This window comes from Osmerus mordax, chromosome 27 (assembly GCF_038355195.1).
Source record: "Osmerus mordax isolate fOsmMor3 chromosome 27, fOsmMor3.pri, whole genome shotgun sequence".
NCBI classification, from domain to species: domain Eukaryota; kingdom Metazoa; phylum Chordata; class Actinopteri; order Osmeriformes; family Osmeridae; genus Osmerus; species Osmerus mordax.
Window position 1 is genome coordinate 1362542 of NC_090076.1, and position 22352 is coordinate 1384893.

The 22352-nt window shown below is 41.4% G+C and overlaps 1 protein-coding gene across 2 annotated transcripts in view; it reads right to left on the bottom strand.

Annotated features, from left to right (window-relative positions):
* The window catches only part of cdc14ab (cell division cycle 14Ab), a 128828-nt gene that overhangs the window by 78870 nt on the left and 27606 nt on the right, over nt 1–22352 (bottom strand). For both annotated transcript variants that reach the window (XM_067230676.1, XM_067230675.1), the window contains exon 3: nt 8554–8629. In XM_067230676.1, coding sequence (XP_067086777.1) covers nt 8554–8629 — 76 coding nt within the window. The remainder of the gene's footprint in view (nt 1–8553; nt 8630–22352) is intronic.

The window sequence follows — 22352 nt, forward strand, 5'->3', positions numbered from 1 at the left end:
TTTTTATCTTAGTCTGAAAATTAGCTCGCTAAACCGCTTAGCGAGCTACGACGAATACCCCCCAGGTGCTTGGGTTGAAGTGCTACACAGATCCAGTTAAAAAAATCTGTGGAAATGCAACATACACTGTGTTGTGGGAGTTTGCATGTTGTATTTCATTCGACAGATGCCTTTTCAGGATCAACCCAGACAAGGGATCGAAAGTGGAGAAGACTGCTTCCAGAAAGCCGCTGGCGGTCAGTCCAAAGGTGCTTTCCCTGATGACAACAATTTAGAATTACGAATGGAGGGAGTAAAAAGAAAAAACATTCAGAAGGGAAAACATTGTAGTCCAATCTCCCTCCTTCTTTCACATGCATATTAATTCATGTCAGTGACTTACATGTCAGTTATGGAAGCATATTGTTACCAAAATTCAAATGCATTTCCAGAAATGCATTTGCATTTTAAGAATGTGGCTGCATTATTTGATTCATAAATGAAATTAGTAATCAATCATCCTATTTGCATTTTTATTTTCTTCTTCAAGAGTGCTAAATCTTTCACTTAATTAAAATGAAAAAGAAATAGACATTTGAGATTTGATTTTCAAAACATTCCCCAGCAAATAGATACCAAAATTCTATTTGAAATGTAAAATTTGAAAAAAAATTGAAATGCATTTTCATTTTAGGAACGTGGCTGCAAAATCGTGACCACAATTCAAATTCAAATGCATTTCCAGAAATGCATTTTCATTTTCCATTTTCAAGAACGTGGCTGCAAAATTGTAACCACAATTCAAATTCAAATGCATTTGCAGAAATGCAAAATGAACGAAAAAGCATTCTGAGCGGCGCAGCAGAGTGACGTCAGTAGCCGCTCTTCTTCAGCTCCCTGCTGACCGAGCTACCCATCTTGTTCGGTAGGGGGCGGTGTGCACATCTGCATTGCATTACATTGCAAATGTGCCGGGAAATTGATTGAATTGCCGGGTCTTTAGAGCAGCGTTCCCCAACCGGTGCCCACCGTTCTGCGATGGGTCATTTCGTACCGGGCCGCACAAAAAAGAATTAATAACATTATTTCCTTTTAATTGATTATCAGAGTCTGAAAGACGTTTTATTCTGAAAAATGACCTGATTTTCTCCTCCGCTGGCCTTTTCCCCTGAGCAAAAAAGCTCTGCAAAGACGTGTGTTTACTCATTTTTTAGCAAGTTTGTGGGCTTTATTGAGCGGTATAACGATGGAAAACCAGGCTAAGAAACTTAAAGTTGGGGCTGAAAAATTGAGACAAAAATACATCACATTCACTACACATGGTTTTGTCAATTGAAAAAACGGCTGTTTATTTTACATAAAACTCCAAAAACTATTTTTCGCTCAAATCAGCTAAACTATTATTCTTGCGCGCTCGCATTAGTTGTGGAAGTCACTAACTAGGATCACATCAAACCCCGAATGTGCATGCATTAGCAGCGCAGCTGTCCAGGGCCTATCTTTCCCTCCAGTCCGTCCCTGCCGGTCCGTGAAAATATGTCTTACATGAAAGCGGTCCGTGGCGCAAAAAAGGTTGGGGACCGCTGCTTTAGAGGACGCATCACAGATCATGGCGCTCCCTCAAATTGTGCAAACACTGTTAGAATTAGTTGAGCAGGTAGAATCTAATAATACATCTGAGTCTGATGCCCATGACCGAGTAGAACAAGTCATAGAGAGCTTGGTTGCATACTCTGCCGTCACAGATTTACACATTAATAGTAGCTCTGCCACTGTTTTAGTCATTGTTTGACATCAAGTTGCTCAGTCTGTGATGCGTCCTCTAAAGACCCGGCAATTCAATAAATTTCCCGGCACATTTGCAATGTAATGCAATGCAGATGTGCACACCGCCCCCTACTGAACAAGATGGGTAGCTCGGTCAGCAGAGAGCTGAAGAAGAGCGGCTACTGACGTCACTCTGCTGCGCCGCTCAGAATGCTTTTTCGTTCATTTTGCATTTCTGCAAATGCATTTAAATTTGAATTGTGGTCACGATTTTGCAGCCACGTTCTTAAAATGAAAATGCATTTCTGGAAATGCATTTGAATTTGAATTGTGGTCACGATTTTGCAGCCACGTTCTTGAAAATGAAAATGCATTTCTGGAAATGCATTTGAATTTGAATTGTGGTCACGATTTTGCAGCCACGTTCTTAAAATGAAAATGCATTTCTGGAAATGCTTTTTAATTTTCAAATTTTACATTTCAAATTGAATTTTGTTATCTATTTGCTGGGGAATGTTTTGAAAATCAAATCTCAAATGTCTATTTATTTTTCATTTTAATTAAGTGAAAGATTGAGCACTCTTGAAGAAAATTAAAATGCAAATAGGATGATTGATTACTAATTTCATTTATGAGTCAAATAATGCAGCCACATTCTTAAAATGCAAAATATATATACAACAAAATTCATGTAAAATTACTGCTACAAACTGTATTTTTAGTATGTAAAATTCATGTAATTTTACGTTATTTTCTGTAAAAAAATTTGACTCCAGTCCATTTACTTAGGGTGCATTTAAAGGAGGGATTTTACATATTGGGGTAAGGAAACATTGGATAGATCTCTGGTCTTTGATAACCTGTGCATTTTACAGACTTAAATATTTAGATTTGGTTGGTACCACTAAAGTGGCTGCTTGTTCTGGCAGCTCCCGACGCAGTAGGACGTTCATTCCTTCTCCCCCTTGTACAACTCTCAACACCTTTTATAAGGCTTGGCTGACCATCTTGTTAATGGGGAAGTGTAGTATCATGGTACTCGATACTGAAACAATGCTAATGATTTTATTGAAATTGAGTAATTTGACTATGTTTTGGTCTTATTTTCAATTGGAACTTTTTACAATGTGTATAGAAATTTAAGCATAGCCTAAATACAATGGTTCCCCGAGTGGTTGAACCCCTTTTCTCCCTGTGCTTTATGTTAGAGACTGTGGTAAAAAATTGTTATACATAATGATAATCGTAAAATAAGGAATAAAACGACTTTTCTAGGTGCGCTTCTCAGGAGTAAACGGGGGGGGGGGGGGGGGGGTTACTGATTGTATGGTAGGTAGCAGTTACTTCACAGGCAGCTATCAACTCCGCAGAAAACGTACCTCGTATGCCTGCACTTTGTCCATTAAATGTATATAGCGGGACAAGTTATCCCTTACTGCTCAGCGTGAGAAATACAAGGTGTTGTGTGAGACTTGAGTGCCCTGCATTAGATGTGTTTCAGACTCTGAAACGGCGAAAGCTAGAATTAGCGTACAACTGACTAACGATTGAGCAATAAAACCTCTGAAAAAATTGTTGAGTGTGAAAAGATATGCGAGATGATGTAGCGAGTGGTGATCAGTGAGCGTGAAGTAATATAAGGGTATAAGGGTCGGCAAACGGAGTGCAGTAACTAGAATTACTGTGGTTTGCCTTGGTTTTGAGTGTGATTTTGTTGTTATTGCAATTCTTTATAACCCTTTTCTTTAAATGGAGCAAGATTGAACAAAAACTTTGTCACAAGATTTAAAAAAAACACTGAAGTTCAATTTCACTCAAAAGTCAATTTTGAAAGAAAATGTAGTTCAGTCAAGACAATCACGTATTAGATTTGAGCATTTATTGACCATGACATGGATATTGGTTTGACTTTGGCAGAGTGAATAATCTAAGGGAAGCACTCCCTGCCTCCTCGATGCGACACATACATGCATACATACATGGCATATGAGGCAGGGAGCAATGGAGACATAATCCCCTGATGGATAGAACATACAGACAGCAAGGGGGAGAAGGGGATGGTTGAGGGCGGCAGCAGCACTGATCATACAACAACCGGGGTGAGTGTGTGCGTATCCGCGCGGCCTTTAAATACTGTCTTATTGGACTGTTGGCTAACACACGTGTGGTAGTGAGTGGATTGCGGTTAGCCTTGGCATGGCAACTCAGATTGGTAGCACCAATCTGAGTTCCACCAGCGGTTTGGATATCTTTTTTAACAATGAGGACACAAGCGCAAGCTCTGTTAAATTGTCAAGAAAAGGAAAGAAACACACTTAACATAAGCAATTTGATTAAACATCTCAACATTTACATGTAGTCATTTAGCAGACGCTCTTATCCAGAACGACTTACAGTAAGTACAGGGACATTCCACCCGAGGCAAGTAGGGTGAAGTGCCTTGCCCAAGGAGACAACATTATTTTGCGATTTTCGATTCCTACTCGTTACAACATCACAGATACTGCTCTACCAAAGGTGCAGACTTCGTGAAAAGATACAGTGAAGACATTTCGGCCTTTAGATTCAGAACTTATTTTGGACTAGTGGTGTCAGTCCAATGTCACTCATCAATTTACCTATGCAGTGGATTGATGTCGATTTTACTGCCCTGTGAGTTACGTTGCAAGCAAAGTCGTTACGGGGCTTGCACACCAGCCTAGCTAAAACTGATAACGAGGCCAAATAATCAATGCATGGTTCAAGTCCCTGTTCCCCCCCAATGAACTACGTTCTAAAATTGTCAACAAAGTTTGTACATATAAATGTAACCCTTTTCTTAACCATAAGGGACATTTCATCAATATAAAGATAAACTAGAACCTGGGTTCCCAGCAGTTGAATTGTGAGCTGGCTGAAATATATAAACGCTTACCAATTAAGTTTAAATAAGCTAATGTCCAGTTACTATTATTTTCAAGCGCAGTGCCTCCACTAGAGAAACTTTATGATCGGTTTAAATCACGTATTACATTTCTCTAGAAACATATGACAAAAGGAAATAAATGAAATACAATGAAAATAAATATCAATCCCTTTAAAAGGTACTTCACTACCAAATTTGTAAATGCACCTTTCACTCAAATCACTTATGGTACTGCCAATCACGTCACATTGATATCAGAACATTAAACTTTATTGTTTTGTTCAAACCATGCACAGAAGATAACTTTACACTATCCTTTCAGTCCTTGCTCAAAGTTCAGTTCCACACGTGTTACCCAAAAGATAATACCGGAGCACAGGCTTACGTTGAAGCTTTTTACGCAGGTGCACTTGAAATAATGAAGTTCGGATGTGCAATATAGCAACAGTTTGCAAGATCCAATTCACTTACATAGTCCTCCTTAGGAAACGAAAAAGAAAAAGTTGTTTACTCCGTAACTCACAATTTTCATCATCTCCCGTCCCACGTGGAATGAGAACGTGGTGTGCATCAGGTGAATCCAGTCTCAAAGAAACTCACGCATCAAGCTGCTCATCCGAGGTCAGATGCACAAACTGAATATAAAAGGGGCCCAGTTCTCGGTTTGGGCCTTATACCTGAAATATATTAGTCTCCAAACGTGCAAAACGGAGTGGAGGATCAGACGCATACCCTTTTTTTCCCCTCCAAGACAAAAAAAAACCTCCTCTCTTCCCTTCCTGCGAACAAGGACAGAACACTCGGGTACAGTCACTGATTGGTCAGTGAAACACTACCTCAATTGATTACTGCTTTAAATTGGTTTAACCCCAATACACCAGCCTGGGAAACTACTACAAAGCATTCTGGTACTTGCAGTTGACATATTTTACATGCCATAAATTATAGTAACAAAAATAAAAGAACAGAAACTAAATATTTTAAACGTACTTCACCAACTGTTTCACTCAGTGTGACAAGATACATTCAAAATAAAATACTTTGTAATTAAAAATAAAATATACATTTTAGGGATCCCTACATACAGATGGAAATGCTGGGATGCATGTAGTGTATGAAGAGATCGGCGCTCGACAGATGCTTACGGTGCATTCACACTGCAGCGGAGCGGGCGGCGCGGGGCGTCGGCTTCCAATTCATTTTCAATGAAACCAGGCGTTGACACTCGCGTAGGGCATTGTGGGAAGGCGAGCGGAGCGGAGCGTTGCAAGTTGGATTTTCTCAACTTTATGTAAATGAGGAGCGTGAAAACGCTAGCGTTGGCCAATCGGATTGGTTTCTTGTTTCTTGTAACGTAGCAACTGTTGGTCATGGTAAACATTTCTAGGTTTTACAATTTCAAGATGGAGGAGAAACTTATCGTATGTGTCTGCACACCTAGTTCTGTTCAGAACAAAGTTACGTAATGTGACAAGCCTGAATTTAAAGATTACGTTAAACTAATAATGCATGGTGCAGGGTTGCATACGTTGTCAGTGTCCCTAGAGTGTTTTTATATTTTTACATTCAGTCTGGTCACATTACGTGACTGTTCTGTGCCCCTGCTAGCTTGCTAGCCCAGCCTACCAACGACTGGTTGAGTGACTGGTGGCGTAACGTGTATTCTACTGTAATCTTGCACTAGTAAAAATTCGGTATTTTTACACAAATGTTGTGTAAAAGTGGTATTTTGATCGATTTTGTGAATACATGAGTACAAGTCTGCACGCTTGGTCATGACTACAACAGTGACCTTAGAGAACTACAAATCTGTATTAACTTTTCTAACACGCCCCCGAGCGTGGTGTACTGTGGGAAGGCAAGCGGTGCAGAGCGTTAAAAAGCGCTGCAGTGACGCGAGCGACGCGACAACATGCTTTCCATTCATTTTCAATGGAGCCAGGCGAATCGCTTGCGTGGTGCATTGTGGGTAGCGACGCAATTCGAGTTGAGATGTTCTCAACTTTATGCAAATGAGGAGCGATTTTCACTAGGGATGGCCAATCGGAGTGTTCTTGTTTCTCGTAACGTAGCAACCATGGTTAACATTTCTAGCTTTCAGTTTCAAGTAGTGATGGGAAGTCCGGATCATTTTACTGATTCGGTTCTTTGAATCTCGTTCAGTAAAATGAACGAATCTTTTTTCGAGTCATTCGTTCATTTCAACGTCATATTCTCATGTAGGTTAGCGCATGACATGTGCACCAGCAGACACTATTTTAAAAGAAATTCCTGCATTAAAATAATGTATCATGACAGTTTGTACGATTTGGTCATTTATTATCACACTAGCATTTAATTATCACGGCAAACAATTACACTGCACTAAACTGTAAGTGTAAATGTGAAGTGAAAATAACAAAACCAGTCAGTATGATGACTGGAGAGAATATCATTCACGTCTTACTAAAACAGCGGCCACGCGAAAGGGAATGAGGAAACTGTTTCCTCTACTAAAAAATACAATGCGGGTCACGTGAAAAAAGGATCCAAAGACTCGTAGAAAGTCCGAGTGGGGAAATGAACGAATCGTTCGTTTCCTCCAGTACAGAGCCTATGCAGGTCACGTGAAAAATAATCCAAAGACTCGTAGAAAGACCGAGCCGGGAAATGAACGAATCATTCGTTTCCTCTAGCTAGCACTACAGAGCCTATGCAGGTCACGTGAAAAATGATCCAAAGACTCGTAGAAAGACCGAGTCGGGAAATTAACGAATCGTTCGTTTCCTCTCGCTACCACTACAGAGCCTATGCAGGTGAATATAAATTGGCTTTCCTCTCCAATATGTGAGAAAGCGCGTCAGTTAGTGACGTTACATGCTCTGCTCTTTAGTTATGAGGAAGTCAGCAATGTCACATTTGATGCACCATGTTGTTTCCCCTTGCTTAATGTTGTGCGTGAATGCAAGATGTGAGTACCCTTTTGAATATTGTTTCATGTCTTTTCACTGTACATAGGATTACTACAAGTAGCACCATTATAAATACCTAAATGTAATTTGTATATTTACTTATATTTCGAAGCTAGATTTTATCCGTTTGGTTGGCTGGTTATTCAGGTAGTAGCTACTTTACCAACATTAACATTTCTCGTTCTTGCTTCAATTAGGAAACATTGATTTTCGTAATATGTTTTGCAGGCTGGTTATTGAATTGTGTGTATGGCCTAAAAGGGTTATCTTTCTGTGTTCGTTATAGGAATAACGAAGTTTGTACTTTCATTCTGCTGTTAGATTACTGTTGATATTGTTTGGCAAGACATCATTTGTAATCTACTGTTTGTTTCCTGTTTAGCAACCACACCAATTAACTCATCAAAATAACTGCAAGATCAAATCTACAGAATAAACATAATTCAACAGGCATCTGTTTATCAGTGATTCTCTAACCGGAATCACACATCCATATATTCACCTACTCAGCGAGTGATATTAAAGAAACACCCTAGTCTTAAACATAATACAAAAGAAAAGATAAACATTTATATCCAGGATCGGGAAAATATAAGAATGTACAAAAATACAGACTTGATGCCTCTTTATTCATAGTGACTCTCCCCATTGACATGTAAAAGGTGCAGTATGTTGGTACCATAGCATGTCACTGTCACTTAACTGACTATAGCTGGCTAGCTAAATCTCTACACGCATAACTAGTTAACAGAATGATGAGCATTCACTGATCTCACACGCAAAAGAACCTGGCAAAAAGCTTGGCAAACCATTCAGTTATTTTAGGTTAACAAACCAATTTGTCTTTAAACAAAACTGAAAGAATTGAGGGTGTTGAAATATCACGTCATCACACAGAAGCAAAAGTAAGCACGGATAGACATTCCATTGTGTTTGTTTGTCCTGACTTACCTTTAGTTTTTTGTTGAGTTTACAACAGTACCGGTACAGCATGGCAAGATTGAGGGGTCCAAAATCAGCATAAAAACTGAAATATAATTGAGGAGACAAAGCGTGAAGACAAAGAGTAAAACATGCTAATTCAAAACAAAACTTATTAAAATGTATGATATGGATTCCATTTGACCTTGAGGGTTTAGGTTGGTTGAGGGGCAGTTCTATGGGCGTATGTGAAGCCCTCTGTGACATGCTTGCGTGTAAAAAGGGCTATGCAAATACATTTTGATTTGATTTGACATTGTCTCACACACTGTAGTGTCCAACCTTTTTTAGGCATTTACACAAAACAATGGACTGAAAATACAGGGACCCGCACAGGTCAAGCATTTATAAATGTGCTCAATACAACTCATGGCAAACTCAAGCCCAACAAACAAAATATATTCTTAGTTTATACCTTACAACAGTGTTCATCCAAAGTTGGCTTGACAGCTAGCTAATCTTTGCTGCAACTAGCTATCCATTTGTCATATCGTATTGGGTCAATGACATGATGCACACATTTGTGTCAATATGTTTCAGTTACCTTTAAACTGGTTAAAATAAGAAAATAAACATTAAAATGTTTATTTTATTTTTGAGAACTTTTTTATATTATGAGAATATTTGGGGGATGGTGGCAAAAATGTGGTGCAACTGTAAAAACTTTGTACCAAATAATTAAAAAGGGGAAATTCTCAACTAGCATGATCTTACATTATAACTATTTAATAGTAAAGGAAATTAAAAACAATTGTTCTGAATATCTCTGGAATAATTCCAGGAATCTGTGTATGTGTACCTGTATTTTGAATGGAATTTTAGGGTAACGAGTTTCCAATGATTATCTCAAGAACCGGGCACTCTGCCAAGCTCATTTTTTGCAGGTGTCCTTTTTATAATCCAGCAGAGTGCAGTGCCGCGAGTGACGTTGTTTGGATAAGCATTTTGACATTTCAAAAAATATTTTCGCTGCCTGTTCTGCCAGAGCCTGTTTAAGGAGAGCCTGTCCACTCCCTATTAAGCCCCATTGTACCGAATTTGGTTGCAGTTCCACCAGAGTTCCACTGGGGGTGATCGCAAACAAATGCATACTGAATGAGAGTCTATGGAGCTAAACGGCTAAATGTGTCTCTTTCGCCTGATTGTTGTTGAGAAATCTCAGATTTGATTGTAGTTTTTGCATGTTCAACATGGATTATAGGTCAAATTTGAATGAACGAGTACTTATGTCCTTTCGATTTCTTACAGGGTGAGTCGTTGTTGCCCATAACACGCTAGCATTCTGCTAATGAATGCTGATTGGTTAGTGAAGGACTGACTACGACCAGAGATCCCGCTCGAATTCAACATTCAAATTACTAAACAAAAAAAATACTAAAAACTAAAAAATTATATCCTGAGAAAAGTGGATTTTGAGGGGTATAGCTCCATAGACCTCCATTCATTCTGCACTCGACCGTTAGCACCCTCATATGGAACTAAAGTGGAACTGCAGAACCCAGAAGTTTCCCGAGAGTGGGAGTTCTCCCCATATTAGACATTCTCTGGTAAGAAGTTAAATGTGACTGTTTACAAAATAGCTGATGTGAGAGTAAGTGTAACATAAAGCAATTTGGCAACCGTATTAATCTCTTGTTGCATGGTATGCATTTCTAACAACATAGGGCTATTTAGATAAACAATCTGGCGAGCGTGTTGTTTTAGGCTAATACACCAACAGCAAATTTCTGTATAATAAAGGGCTACATTTTGTATCCAAGTATATCATTTGAAATCTTTACATTGTATTGTAGCTCAGAATTCGAGTAGCCGTGTATCTCGAAACACCGATCAGTCCTTGGACCAATGAGATTGGCTAACTTATCGTGATTTTCCATTTCAGAATGAGGGAGCTTAATGAGGAGGACTCATTATATATAGCACAGCTAGACTCAGCAGGGAGGTGCAAGTGGAGCTGGGCATGGCTCAAGGTGGAAGTGAAGCAGGAAGTGAAGGGAGTTGCACATACATCACTTTCAATTTTTTACCACTTTCATTGTGTTTTTAAAAAGTAGATAAGGCAGGACATGCCAAATGTACCTTATGTACAAAAGAGATCAAGTACCGTATTTTACGGTAAATAAGCCGTATCGTGTATAAGTCGCACCCCCCCAGAATGAGCACTTTGTGTTTGTAAATCAGAGTATAAGCCGCACTGGAGTACAAACTGCACTTTATAAGCAAACAATGTTACCGTTGCGTGGCCCAATGCTGACAAATGATCACTTGCACGTTCATGCTATGGCTGATGACAGCTTGGATAGCGATCTAATTATACAACATTCCCAATCAGGGTGAACACTCAAATTATTTAAACTATAGACCATAGCATTACACATATCAAAACAGAACGAAAACAAATTCAAACAATGCTTATTTAACTAAGCTAATGCCCTTAACTTAGTAGCTTTTCAGCTTGCCGCAGGGCATTCTGGGTACCAAGAGCAATGCACGAGTATAGGCGATTTTACAGCATTGTGTAACACACTTCGGTTGTGGATAGTATGTCCAGAAATAAATCCAAGTCACTCATTTAGTGGCAGAATCCATTGTTATGTCTACAAAATTATTTAGATATATTATAAGTTTAGCTAGCTTGCAAATCCTGAGGATAGCCTACTGTAGCAGACCTTTCTATGTGACAACGGACAAGGGTGTTTTGTCCCTCGGGAGTTGCCATTAGGTATGGGCGATACCAATAATTTTCTTTTCGATCCGATACCAAGTACTTTCAAGACCGGTATCGTCAATATCGATACCAATACTATTTTTTTTGTATTTTTGAGTAATTTTATAATGCATTCTGAAAGCCATCGTTATTAATATTAAATAAACCGTAATAGACATTACGTGTGTTGCCTCCTCTGCTTGTGTCAACTGTACTTCGTCATGCTCTTTAGGGTGTTTAACTTTTAGATGCTTTGTCATGTTTGTGGTATTGCCACAATGGCGTATAGTTTTTAACTACATCTTTTAGCTTTTAGCTTCATCGTTGTTAACTGGAGTGAAATAACTCCAGATTCTTCTTTTTCTTTCAGTCATGACCGCAGCAATGCACTTGAATCTGCGCTGAGTGTGCTTTCACTGAGTGAGAGTGAGATAGCGCAGTTAGCTGTTAGCATGCTGCTGTTAGCGATGCTAGCGTTATTTTGCAAGCTAGCCTAGCCTATAACATTTCACTGGGTTTGCGGCTGTTTGATTAACTGAAATTATTATGAAATGTTATGTTCTACTAGCCATTTGCCTACTTTAGCAAGTCACTGTATTTCCAAGCCCTAATAGTGTAACTGAGAAAACAGTAAATAATTCCTATTTCAAGTAATAACAACCCGTTCAAGTGTTGAGCATAAAATTAGCTGCACGGTCAGTAGAGATCTTGAGAGAAGCCACTTTTTTTGTTCTAAAACCGGACTATAAGCCGCTTCGAAATATAAGCCGCACAAGCACAAGAAAACTGTAACATCGGAGTACAAGCCGCGGCTTATTTTCCATAAAATACGGTATGCCAAGAAGGGGTTGCATGCCCTAACATCCCATTGTGACACAGCCAAACACAAAGAGAAAGTGTTTAGCATTTTGACAAACAGGGCTATTCGTAGTCCCCCTGAAAATGCAGTTCCTGAGACCCAGGGACCAGAAACAATGAGAGGGAGAGAGGGAAATTGCCTGTGTCCATGTTTCAGCGTGTTGCGAATGCAGTGGTTTAGTACCTAGCTAGATTGCACCATTGGTGCTATTTTCCATTGGAGCTTCACCATTGGAGCTTGCAACATTTCATCTGATACATATAATAAGCCTAGTCATATTTTCGTTATCACACGATGACTGACATATTGTCACATTATAAACATCTCTTTCCAAATACGCGTAATAATTTTATGTGTTTTGCATAGTCGATGTTATAGGTCACTTTTAAAATAATGTCATATTTTATCATTATATCCTGGCCATGGATGCATTAATCATTGCTGCCTTTCAAAGATGTCAGGTAAAAAGCAATTAATTAATTAATTAATTTTGACGAATATAGCTCGCTATATTCTTTTTATTAATCGTTGTATGATCCACGGACAAAACTTGCACCATCATCCTTCTGCAACAAAGTGTCGCCGTGTCTTCCTGTATCGGCCCTACTGCTGTATGTTTCATACAATCAACACATTGAATCCTACTAAGAAAGCCGAGTAAACGCACTCAATGATAGGCTACATCTGCTACTGCTATTACTATCACAACTATAATTTCAGCTGTTAAGACTATAATATTCTTTTTATGACTAGCTAGCCTAGGCCTACTTCTTCTCCTGTTTAACAGTTCAGCTTTAAGCTTCTCCCGCATTGTATTCCAGCTCTTAGCGTTGTTAGATGATGCAGTTCAGTTTCCATACTGCCTCTTTTGTGTGACTCACACATTTTTGAAATTCATTTCAGCTTGCGGGTATTTTCTCATTTCTGTATTTTCAGCAATAAAAAAAAAGCATTCCAACGCATTTTCTGCAGGAAATGCCTTTCTAGTCTTATTTAGGGTTCCTCCGGTAGGAGGGAACCTATTGTTTTTGTTAGTATTCCTATTATTATTATATTTCTCCGTTAAATGGCTCAATAGCTCAAAAAGTCCTTGACCCGATTTTTTTCAAATTTGGCCCAATGATACAACAGGTCACTCACTACTCCCAGACCGCTAATGGCCCATGTATTCCCATAGGTGGCGTTATAAGCCACGCCCAAAGTCTACGTGATTTCCCCAGCGCCCCATTATTCCAAAATGCCTGAAAATTGGAATACATACCTTATTTCTCATGGGGAACAAAAAAGCCTCAAGAACCCATAAGGTCCGCCATGATAGATTTTGCTGGACTGTCCAAATTTGGTACAACCTTCAAAACCCTTCTCATGAACTATACATCCAATCGACTTGAAAATTGTTACAGATTTGTAGAACACATGTCTTTCTGTAGGGTCAAATTGAATAAGGAATGCAATACAAAATGGCTGAAATAAGTGAATTTATGTAAATGTACACGTTGCCACACAATATCTTTGTGTTAATAAATCAAATATAATTTTGACTGATGGTTCCATCAGTCAAAACCCCCAATCTGAACCCGAGCGGTGTTTTGTTGTTGGACTTCTGTGCTAGACACGGCTTGTCCATAACGAACACCATGTTCAAACATAAGGGTGTCCATATGTGCACTTGGCACCAGGACGCCCGAGGTCTCAGTTCGATGATAGACTTTGTAGTCGTGTCGTCGGATCTGAGGCCGAATGTCTTGGACACTCGGGTGAGGAGAGGGGCGGAGCTGTCAACTGATCACCACTTGGTGGTGAGTTGGCGGGACGTCCTGGATCAGTGGAAGGAATACTTTGAAGACCTCCTTAATCCCACCAACACGCGTTCCGACGTGGAGGCAGAGTCTGGGGACATTGGGGGGGGCCCTTCTATCTCTGGGGCTGAGGTCGCCGAGGTGGTTGAAAAGCTCCGCGGTGGCAAGGCCCCTGGGGTGGATGAGGTCCGCCCGGAGTTCCTTAAGGCTCTGGATGTTGTAGGGCTGTCTTGGTTGGCACGACTCTGCAACATCGCATGGACATCAGGGACAGTGCCTCTGGACTGGCAGACCGGGATGGTGGTTCCCCTCTTTGAAAAGGGGGACCGGAGGGTGTCCTCCAACTTTAGGGGGATCACACTCCTCAGCCTCCCTGGGAAAGTCTATTCAGGGGTGCTGGAGAGGAGGGTCGGTCAGATTGTCGAACCTTGGATTCAGGAGGAGCAATGTGGTTTTCGTCCTGGCCGTGGAACTGTGGACCAGCTCTATACCCTCGGCAGGGTTCTGGAGGGTGCATGGGAGTTCGCCCAACCAGTCTACACATGTTTTGTGGATTTGGAAAAGGCGTTTGACCGTGTCCCTCGGGGGCTCATGTGGGGGGTGCTCCGGCAGTACGGGGTACCGGACTCCCTGATCGGGGCTGTTCGGTCCCTGTACGACCGGTGCCAGAGTTTGGTCCGCATTGCCGGTAGTAAGTCGAACTTGTTCCCGGTGAGGGTTGGACTCCGCCAGGGCTGCCCTTTGTCACCGATTCTGTTCATAACTTATATGGACAGAATTTCTAGGCGCAGCCAGGGCGTTGAGGGGGTCCGGTTTGGGGACCTCAGGATCGGGTCGCTGCTTTTTGCGGATGATGTGGTCCTGTTGGCTTCATCGGGCTGTGACCTCCAGCTCTCACTGGAGCGGTTCGCAACCGAATGCGAAGCGGCTGGGATGGGAATCAGCACCTCCAAATCTGAGGCCATGGTTATCGACCGGAAAAAGGTGGAGTGCAATCTCCGGGTCGGGGAGGAGATCTTGTCCCAAGCGGAGGAGTTCAAGTATCTCGGGGTCTTGTTCACGAGTGAGGGAAGGATGGAGCGCGAGATCGACAGGCGGATCGGTGCGGCGTCCGCAGTGATGCGGGCTCTGCATCGGTCCGTTGTGGTGAAGAAGGAGCTGAGTCGAAAGGCGAAGCTCTCTATTTACCAGTCGATCTACGTTCCTACCCTCACCTATGGTCACGAACTGTGGGTAGTGACCGAAAGAACGAGATCGCGAATACAAGCGGCCGAAATGAGTTTTCTCCGCAGGGTGTCCGGGCTCTCCCTTAGAGATAGGGTGAGAAGCTCGGTCATCCGGGAGGGGCTCAGAGTAGAACCGCTGCTCCTCCGCGTCGAGAGGGGCCAGTTGAGGTGGCTCGGGCATCTGATAAGGATGCCTCCTGGACGCCTCCCTGGTGAGGTGTTCTGGGCACGTCCCACTGGGAAGAGGCCCCGGGGAAGACCCAGGACACGCTGGAGGGACTATGTCTCTTGGCTGGCCTGGGAACACCTCGGGGTCCCCCAGGAAGAGCTGGTGGAAGTGGCCGGGGAGAGGAAAGTCTGGGCCTCCCTGCTTAGGTTGCTGCCCCCGCGACCCGACCCCCGGACAAGCGGAAGATGATGGATGGATGGATGGTTTTTCAAACCTTTGTGCCTTCAAGATGACATCATTCTGAAGTACCATACGCAATTTCACCTTGATATGTCAATATATGATTGAATTCAATTGAATTGCTCCATAGCGCGCATGCTCCAAATTCTAAGACTCCTGCCCCTTGACACTAGGGTGACCATCTGTCCCACTTTGCGTTGTGTCGCACAGCATTTTCACCCCTTGTCCCACACGTCCCATATTGAAAATGCTGTGTGATACAGCGCAAAGCGGGACAGGTGGTCACCCTACTTGACACAGCGCGAGCTTGGCGAGACGCATCCTTTCTGGAAATTGTGTGCTGCCCAACCCCCCACCCTCGGTTTTTAGCTCCTGTTTCATTTCGTTTCCAATCGCAGCTCGCCGTTACAAATATAAACTAGAGAGGGTACAATTTCTGGGGAAATTGTAGGGTGTGCTTGCTTGCGTCGGTTGCACAGGGGTCCGTTTTTTAATTCCATTTTTACAACTGATATTTCTGTATATTTTCTATCAAAATGCATACTTATTATTTATAAATATTACATAGATTTAAAAGCATATTTTTTTGCTGCTCATTTACAACTGAAAATACGAGTGAAGTGTAGAATGAAATAGATGTCTTCTCTTTTCCCCTGCAAGAAGCAGCCTCATCGTTGAATCAAAACAAATACATTTGGCAGACCGGTGTAAAAATTGACCTAATCTCTATGACTTAAACGTCATCTTAAGTTTTTCCCTTCTCATGATATTTTCAGGCATTTAGCCTACTCATTGCATTCATTCATTAATAAAGAACCCCCTTTGAAGATTATTCTACGACGTTACCCGGCAGTAGAAGATGGAATCGCGATTCAAACAGTACCATCTGCTAACTGAAAATATACCCCCCAAAACGTAAATATGCTTGACATTTATTTAGTGGAAAATTGCTCATTCATAAAAAGCTCACTGGTAGCGATCATTGTCAGTAAAAACGCAAAATGCGATATAGCCCTGTGTGCTGAAGCTGCCCCGGTAAATTGTACTACTACGGTACAGTACTAGACTACTGATGTGTTCGTCTTGGTAGCGATTGCGTTGGTTGAATAGGATTTAACGTTCCGTTGTACGGTTTAGGCTGAAATTAATTATTTTCATGAACAGATTGACAAAGTTTAGGCTGTGGCAATGAAGTTCAGGTTAGTAGTCAGATAGTTTCACCTATTGAAAGACTTTTGATTTAAGTAAGGGGAGTGCCGAACATGTTCTGTCGCCGTTTGACTTCCTAAACAGCAGATGTTTTTGTAGTGTGTCTCGCGTAGGCTACAGCGTTGCAGTGAGCAACACTGGTTTGAAACCACAGGTAATGATAATTTCACCAACAAATCGTTTACTTGTAATGTAATGTCATAATATATCCTACAACGAAAATGTATTTGTGAGGAATGTTTATTTTAATGATTGAAAACAGATGCATCATAGACCACTGTAGTATGTGTTGCCCGGGCAACAGAGACTAATGTCATGCTAATGCTTCAGTGAAATAGTAGACTACCTTTTCCGAAAGTAGATGTGGGCCTACTTCCTTAATAATATCAGCTAATGTTGTACATTACATTTCACAATTGTGTTTCACATCACAAAGTAAAATGAGTAAATAGTCACCCTGGCCTCTTTGCTTGTGGCGTTTCTGCAGCTGCCTTGCAGTAAAGCTATAGTTAGCCTAGCTATCCCCCAAGTTAACAGATGCGAAATGAATGTTCTGCTACAGGTAGTCACGCGTGTTATCATGACGTTAGTGATGTAGTGACGTTAGTAACGTCAGTGACTGTGGCTAGCAAATTAGCCACCGTTAGCTTCACTTTTCGCCACAAAAACTTATCTTGAGCCTAAACCATGCAACGGAACGTAAATAAAAATACAAGCAACTCAATCGCTACCAAGACGAAACTTTTGACACCTGGGTTGTCTATGTAGGCCAAATATTGACGAAGATTTAGGGGGGCAAAAATAAATAATAATAAATATATATGTGAGAGAACAAAGGTTGTGCCCTTGCCGAAGGCAAAGCACACCCAATTATTTTTCTGCGGCCATTGTTGTTTTCAACTGGAATCGCCAGATAGTGTTGGAGGCAGCCACGTTTGGTAAGTCATATCACCTATTTTTACACATTTTAAGCTAGAATCAATGATTGTGTTCGTGAAAGTACACTACTCTTGAATTATGGTGAAGGTTTTAGCACTTTTAGACCTTTAGATCGTGATTCTGAAGTGACGGAAAACCGAACTCGAAAAGTAGCTACTGTAGCTCTAGCTTTTTCCCTCTGTGTTTTTAATTGGGGAGTCATTTTACATCTCGGCGAATTGTTCATCAAAAAGGTCGAGGAGGGCAGCCTATAGGAGAAAAAGCAATTCCCACAGACCTGTCGGCTCAGAATTTTGATTTGGGTCGTGAAAGTCTTTGTAATTGGAGTGAGTTCGGACGCCAGGGAGACCGCATAGGCTTAGGCGGCAGCCATTTTTTGGTTGCATCATGTTCACCATTTTATTTACATGTTCGGTAAATTCTACCCCCGAAAAGGGCAGGGCAGCCTCAAGAGATGTGGGAATTGTGCTTTTAGCCAGATGGTCCTATTATTTTTGTGATTTGTGGAAAACTTGCAATTTGAGTGAGAGTGCATTGTTTTGACGTTAGCCTCGGTTCGCTTACTGGCAGTGACTGTATTTCACTCAATTCTACTCCAAAGACGTCAGGGAGGACTGCTTTTTGTAGACAAGAGCCTGCTGAAGATAGCCAGTATCTAGGATTTTTCAAAGCAATCCTGTTTCCTTCGTCATTTGCCTGAGAAAGCGACCTACGTTAGCCAGGCTAGTTTCACTCGGTCAGCCTATTTAAAGGTCTCTGGCAGTCAGAATCACTGATTACAGGCAAAGGTCGAGCTGGTCTTTGGTCAGATGTGTACATTGACCAGTTTAGAGCTAAATACTCTTGCCAGAGCCTGGAATCGAACCCGCGTTTGAGTGACTTTGCATGGGTCTCCATCAGGTCAACACATTTGGATTCAAGTTTTAGATAAAGTTTTAGATCGTGAGTCTGAAGTGACGGAAAACCGAACTCGAAAAGTAGTTAGCTCTGTGTTTTTAATTAGTGAATCATTTTGCATCTCTGCGAATTGTTCATCAAAAAGGTCAAGGAGGGCAGCCTTTAGGAGAAAAAGCAATTCCCCACAGACCTGTCGGCTCAGAATTTTGATTTGGTGCGTGAAAGTCTTTGTAATAAGCCTATGCGCCAGGGAGATCGCATAGGCTTAGGCTGCAGCCATGTTTTGGTCGCGTCATGTTCATAAGTTCACCATTTTACAGTTAGGTCTACACGAAAAAGGTTGAGGAGGGCAGCCTTAAGGAGATGTGGGAATTGTGCTTTTAGCCAGCTGCTCCGATTATTTTTGTGATTTGTGGACTTGCAATTGGAGTGATACTGCGTCCCGGGGGTACATTGTTTTGATGTTCGAGCCTCAGAGTCAGACTCGGCTCGCCCACTTGCAGTGTGTAAACAATTTGTATTTCACGCAATTCTTATCCAAAAACGTCAGGGAGGACTGCTTTTTGTAGACAAGGGCCAGCTAAAGATAGCCAGTATATCTGATTTTTCAAGGCGAGCCTGTTTCATTCGTCATATGCCCTGAGAAAGCGACCTACGGTAGCCAGGCTAGTTTTGCCAATTTCAGTAAGTCAGGCTATTTAAAGGTCTCTGACAGTCAGAATCACTGTTTACAGGCAAAGGTCGAGCTGGTCTTTTGTCAGATGTGTATATATTGGCCAGTTTAGAGCTAAATACTCTTGCCAGAGCCTGAAATCGAACCCGTGTTTTGAATGACTTTGCATGGGTCTCCATCAGGTCAACACATTTGGATTCAAGTTCAAGTAATGCCACTGCATTTCACAGTCAAAACTGTAGTTTATGTCAAGTGTAGATGGAAAAAGCTTTGTTTTTCACAACTGAACTGACATGGATCATTTCTTTACTTTTACAGGTCTGGAGGGTCATGCAGTGGCCTGCTCAACAGAGTTCAACAGAGGATGCTGAGATCAACACAGACCCCTTGCTGGACTACCCCTCTCTAGCTGGACAGCTTCTCTTCAGCCCTGACCCCTGGACAGCTTCATCCAGCTGGCCTGCCCTGCCTGCCTGCCTGCAGGCCCTGCTTGCCCCTGCCTGCCAGCCCTCCAGAGACAGGCACCCCACAGACACAGTAGCTCTGCAGCCTGCTTTTTTGAGGACATTGATGAAAAAGGACAAACCAGCATTTTTTACTTTGATTACAAGTTTACAATTCATATTTCAGCTAAACCTAGCTAGCATCACAGTGCAGCGCCACCTACTTTTCTGGCAGTGAAGTGTTTTCAGCACCCACAGCCTTCGGAGTACTATAAATTCAACCAATCCGTCCGACTCCGTCCGTCTGTCCGTAACGGAGTCGGAGAAGTATAATTCGGCCTTTATTGGCTTCAGGTGACATCATTCTGATGTACCATGCGCAATTTTATGCAATTTTACCTTGAAATGTCAACCGTTTCTTAACCCTTGTCCCAAAGCTGACCAAAGCTAATACTCTTTCTATTCATAAAATCTAAACAGTTGGTGTGTAGCAGAGAGGATAGAGAGACTGACTTGTAACCTCATGTTCATGAGTTCAAATCCCCAATCAGCCTATAGTAGTTTTGCTCTCTTGTGGTCCAACTCTTGACCTTCTACAATGTACATTTTTGTAATATTTTGCCACTTTGCGGAGGAACCCGCATCACTGCTTGCAGCTATATTCTTATTCTTCTATTTCTTCCGCGACACCTTTCAGCGCCTTCAAATCTTCAGCTATTAAAACCGTAAAGCTATCAAAAAAATCTGTTTCAGGCTGTGACTGCTATAGCTTTTCAGCTTTGTACCTCTTATGCTTGAATTAATATAAATCAATATTCATAATATTTTTTACATGGTTTTCCAATTGAGTTTTTTTTTCAAATCCTCTCAATCCTCTTAAACTTCTTAAACTTCCTCAATCTTTCAGCTACAGCCACCATTTAAACTTTAAAATGTTTTTTTTTATTCAGCTTTTTGATATCTATTCAACTTTTTTTGATATCGCTGATTATGTTTCATGAGTTTTTCAAACCGTTTCTGAGATTTACATGGGTGTGTATGTGAGAGCCTAGAGTGCTGACTGAAACGCTTAGAGTGGAGGGGAGCTTCGAAATCAGTTTCAAAAAGTATTTCTAGTTTGCCAGCATTGCCACAATTTTCATTCTTCATGCTTCATTTTTGGATCCATAGATAGCTAATTTTGTGTTGGTCGTAGACAGTTGTCTGTGGAATCCAACAGACTTACACATTTGTTCAGAGCCCCACGAAAGTGAGACAAAGTCCAACTCTCGCCCCATAGAGACCAATGCAAATCTGGTGACACATTTCTCAGAGAAAGCAGAAGTTACACGTTTTTGAAACTGCCGGTAGAGCCGTATTTCTGACTGCACAGACATATAAAGGATATTTCTGGTTTCGGCAAAGTCTTGGGTCTCGGAAAATATCCGTATTTTTGGGATTGGACGTATACTTTTGCGCCTAGATTAACTTGTTTGAGGTGTGGATTCTAGCTACATTTCGGTTATTCGGTCTGCCCTCAGCGCGTTAGCAATCATAGCTGCACCATCACCGTGGCAACCAAACAGACATGCGCCACTCAGTCTCTTACACAGGTGATTGGTATTAGCTTATGATACAATAGTGGTGACACAATACAAGCTATTCAGTCAACTCGTCTCATTAAAGGACTAAGAGCACCTACTAATTCTGCAGATGCTGCTAATATCTCTTTTACTAACTACTATTGCTAATGGAACTGTTTTGTTCTACTACGCCACTGAGTGCGTTCGACCATGAGAAACCCGAGTACTAGCAATTGTCGGTTTATGCCAATAATACAATTACTAGTACTCAGTTTACATGCGTAATTGGGTGTGCTTTGCCTTCGGCAAGGGCACAACCTTTGTTCTCTCACATATATCTTATTGGTGGCCAAGCCGCAAAGCGGCGAAGCCACTTAAGTGTTTCTACCTTTTCTTATTATTATTATTATTATTAATCATCTTCCTCTCCTAAAAAGTTGTGAAATTTGGCACACTTTCAAGACAGTCCCTTCTTTCTTTTCACCAAGTTTCATGTCTCCCATTGGACGTTCTAGCGCCACCAATGGTTCAAAATGGGACTTGTGTTTACACACGTAACTTTTGAACCGTATGACCGATTTTCAAACATGAAGTACCGTTGGATTCCCTGGGTCAAGACGAGTTCAGCACACCCTATGACGTCGATTTCCGGTTATAAAGATTTTCCGCAATTTTGAATTTTAAGAAAAAACGTTTTTTCGCTTCTCCTCCTTCAATTTTGGTCAAATCTTCCCCAGAATTGGCACACATCATCGTCACAGCAACCCACACTAAAAATTTCGAAAGGATTTTTGATTTTCAAAACCGTTTGTCCGGTACAGCCAATCAAAATCGGCAGCAAAGACACCAAACAGGAAGTTGGGTCATATCTCAGCAAATTCTTGAGAAATCAACACCAAACTTGGTGTGATGACTCGGAACCCTCTTTTGAGGATGTCCAATCAATTTGGTGCCATGTGATCACTGGGCGTGGCCGCAGGAAGCAAAAATGTGTTTTGGCCAATAACTGTTGATTTGTTTGCCTTTATTAACCCTTGTGTTATCTT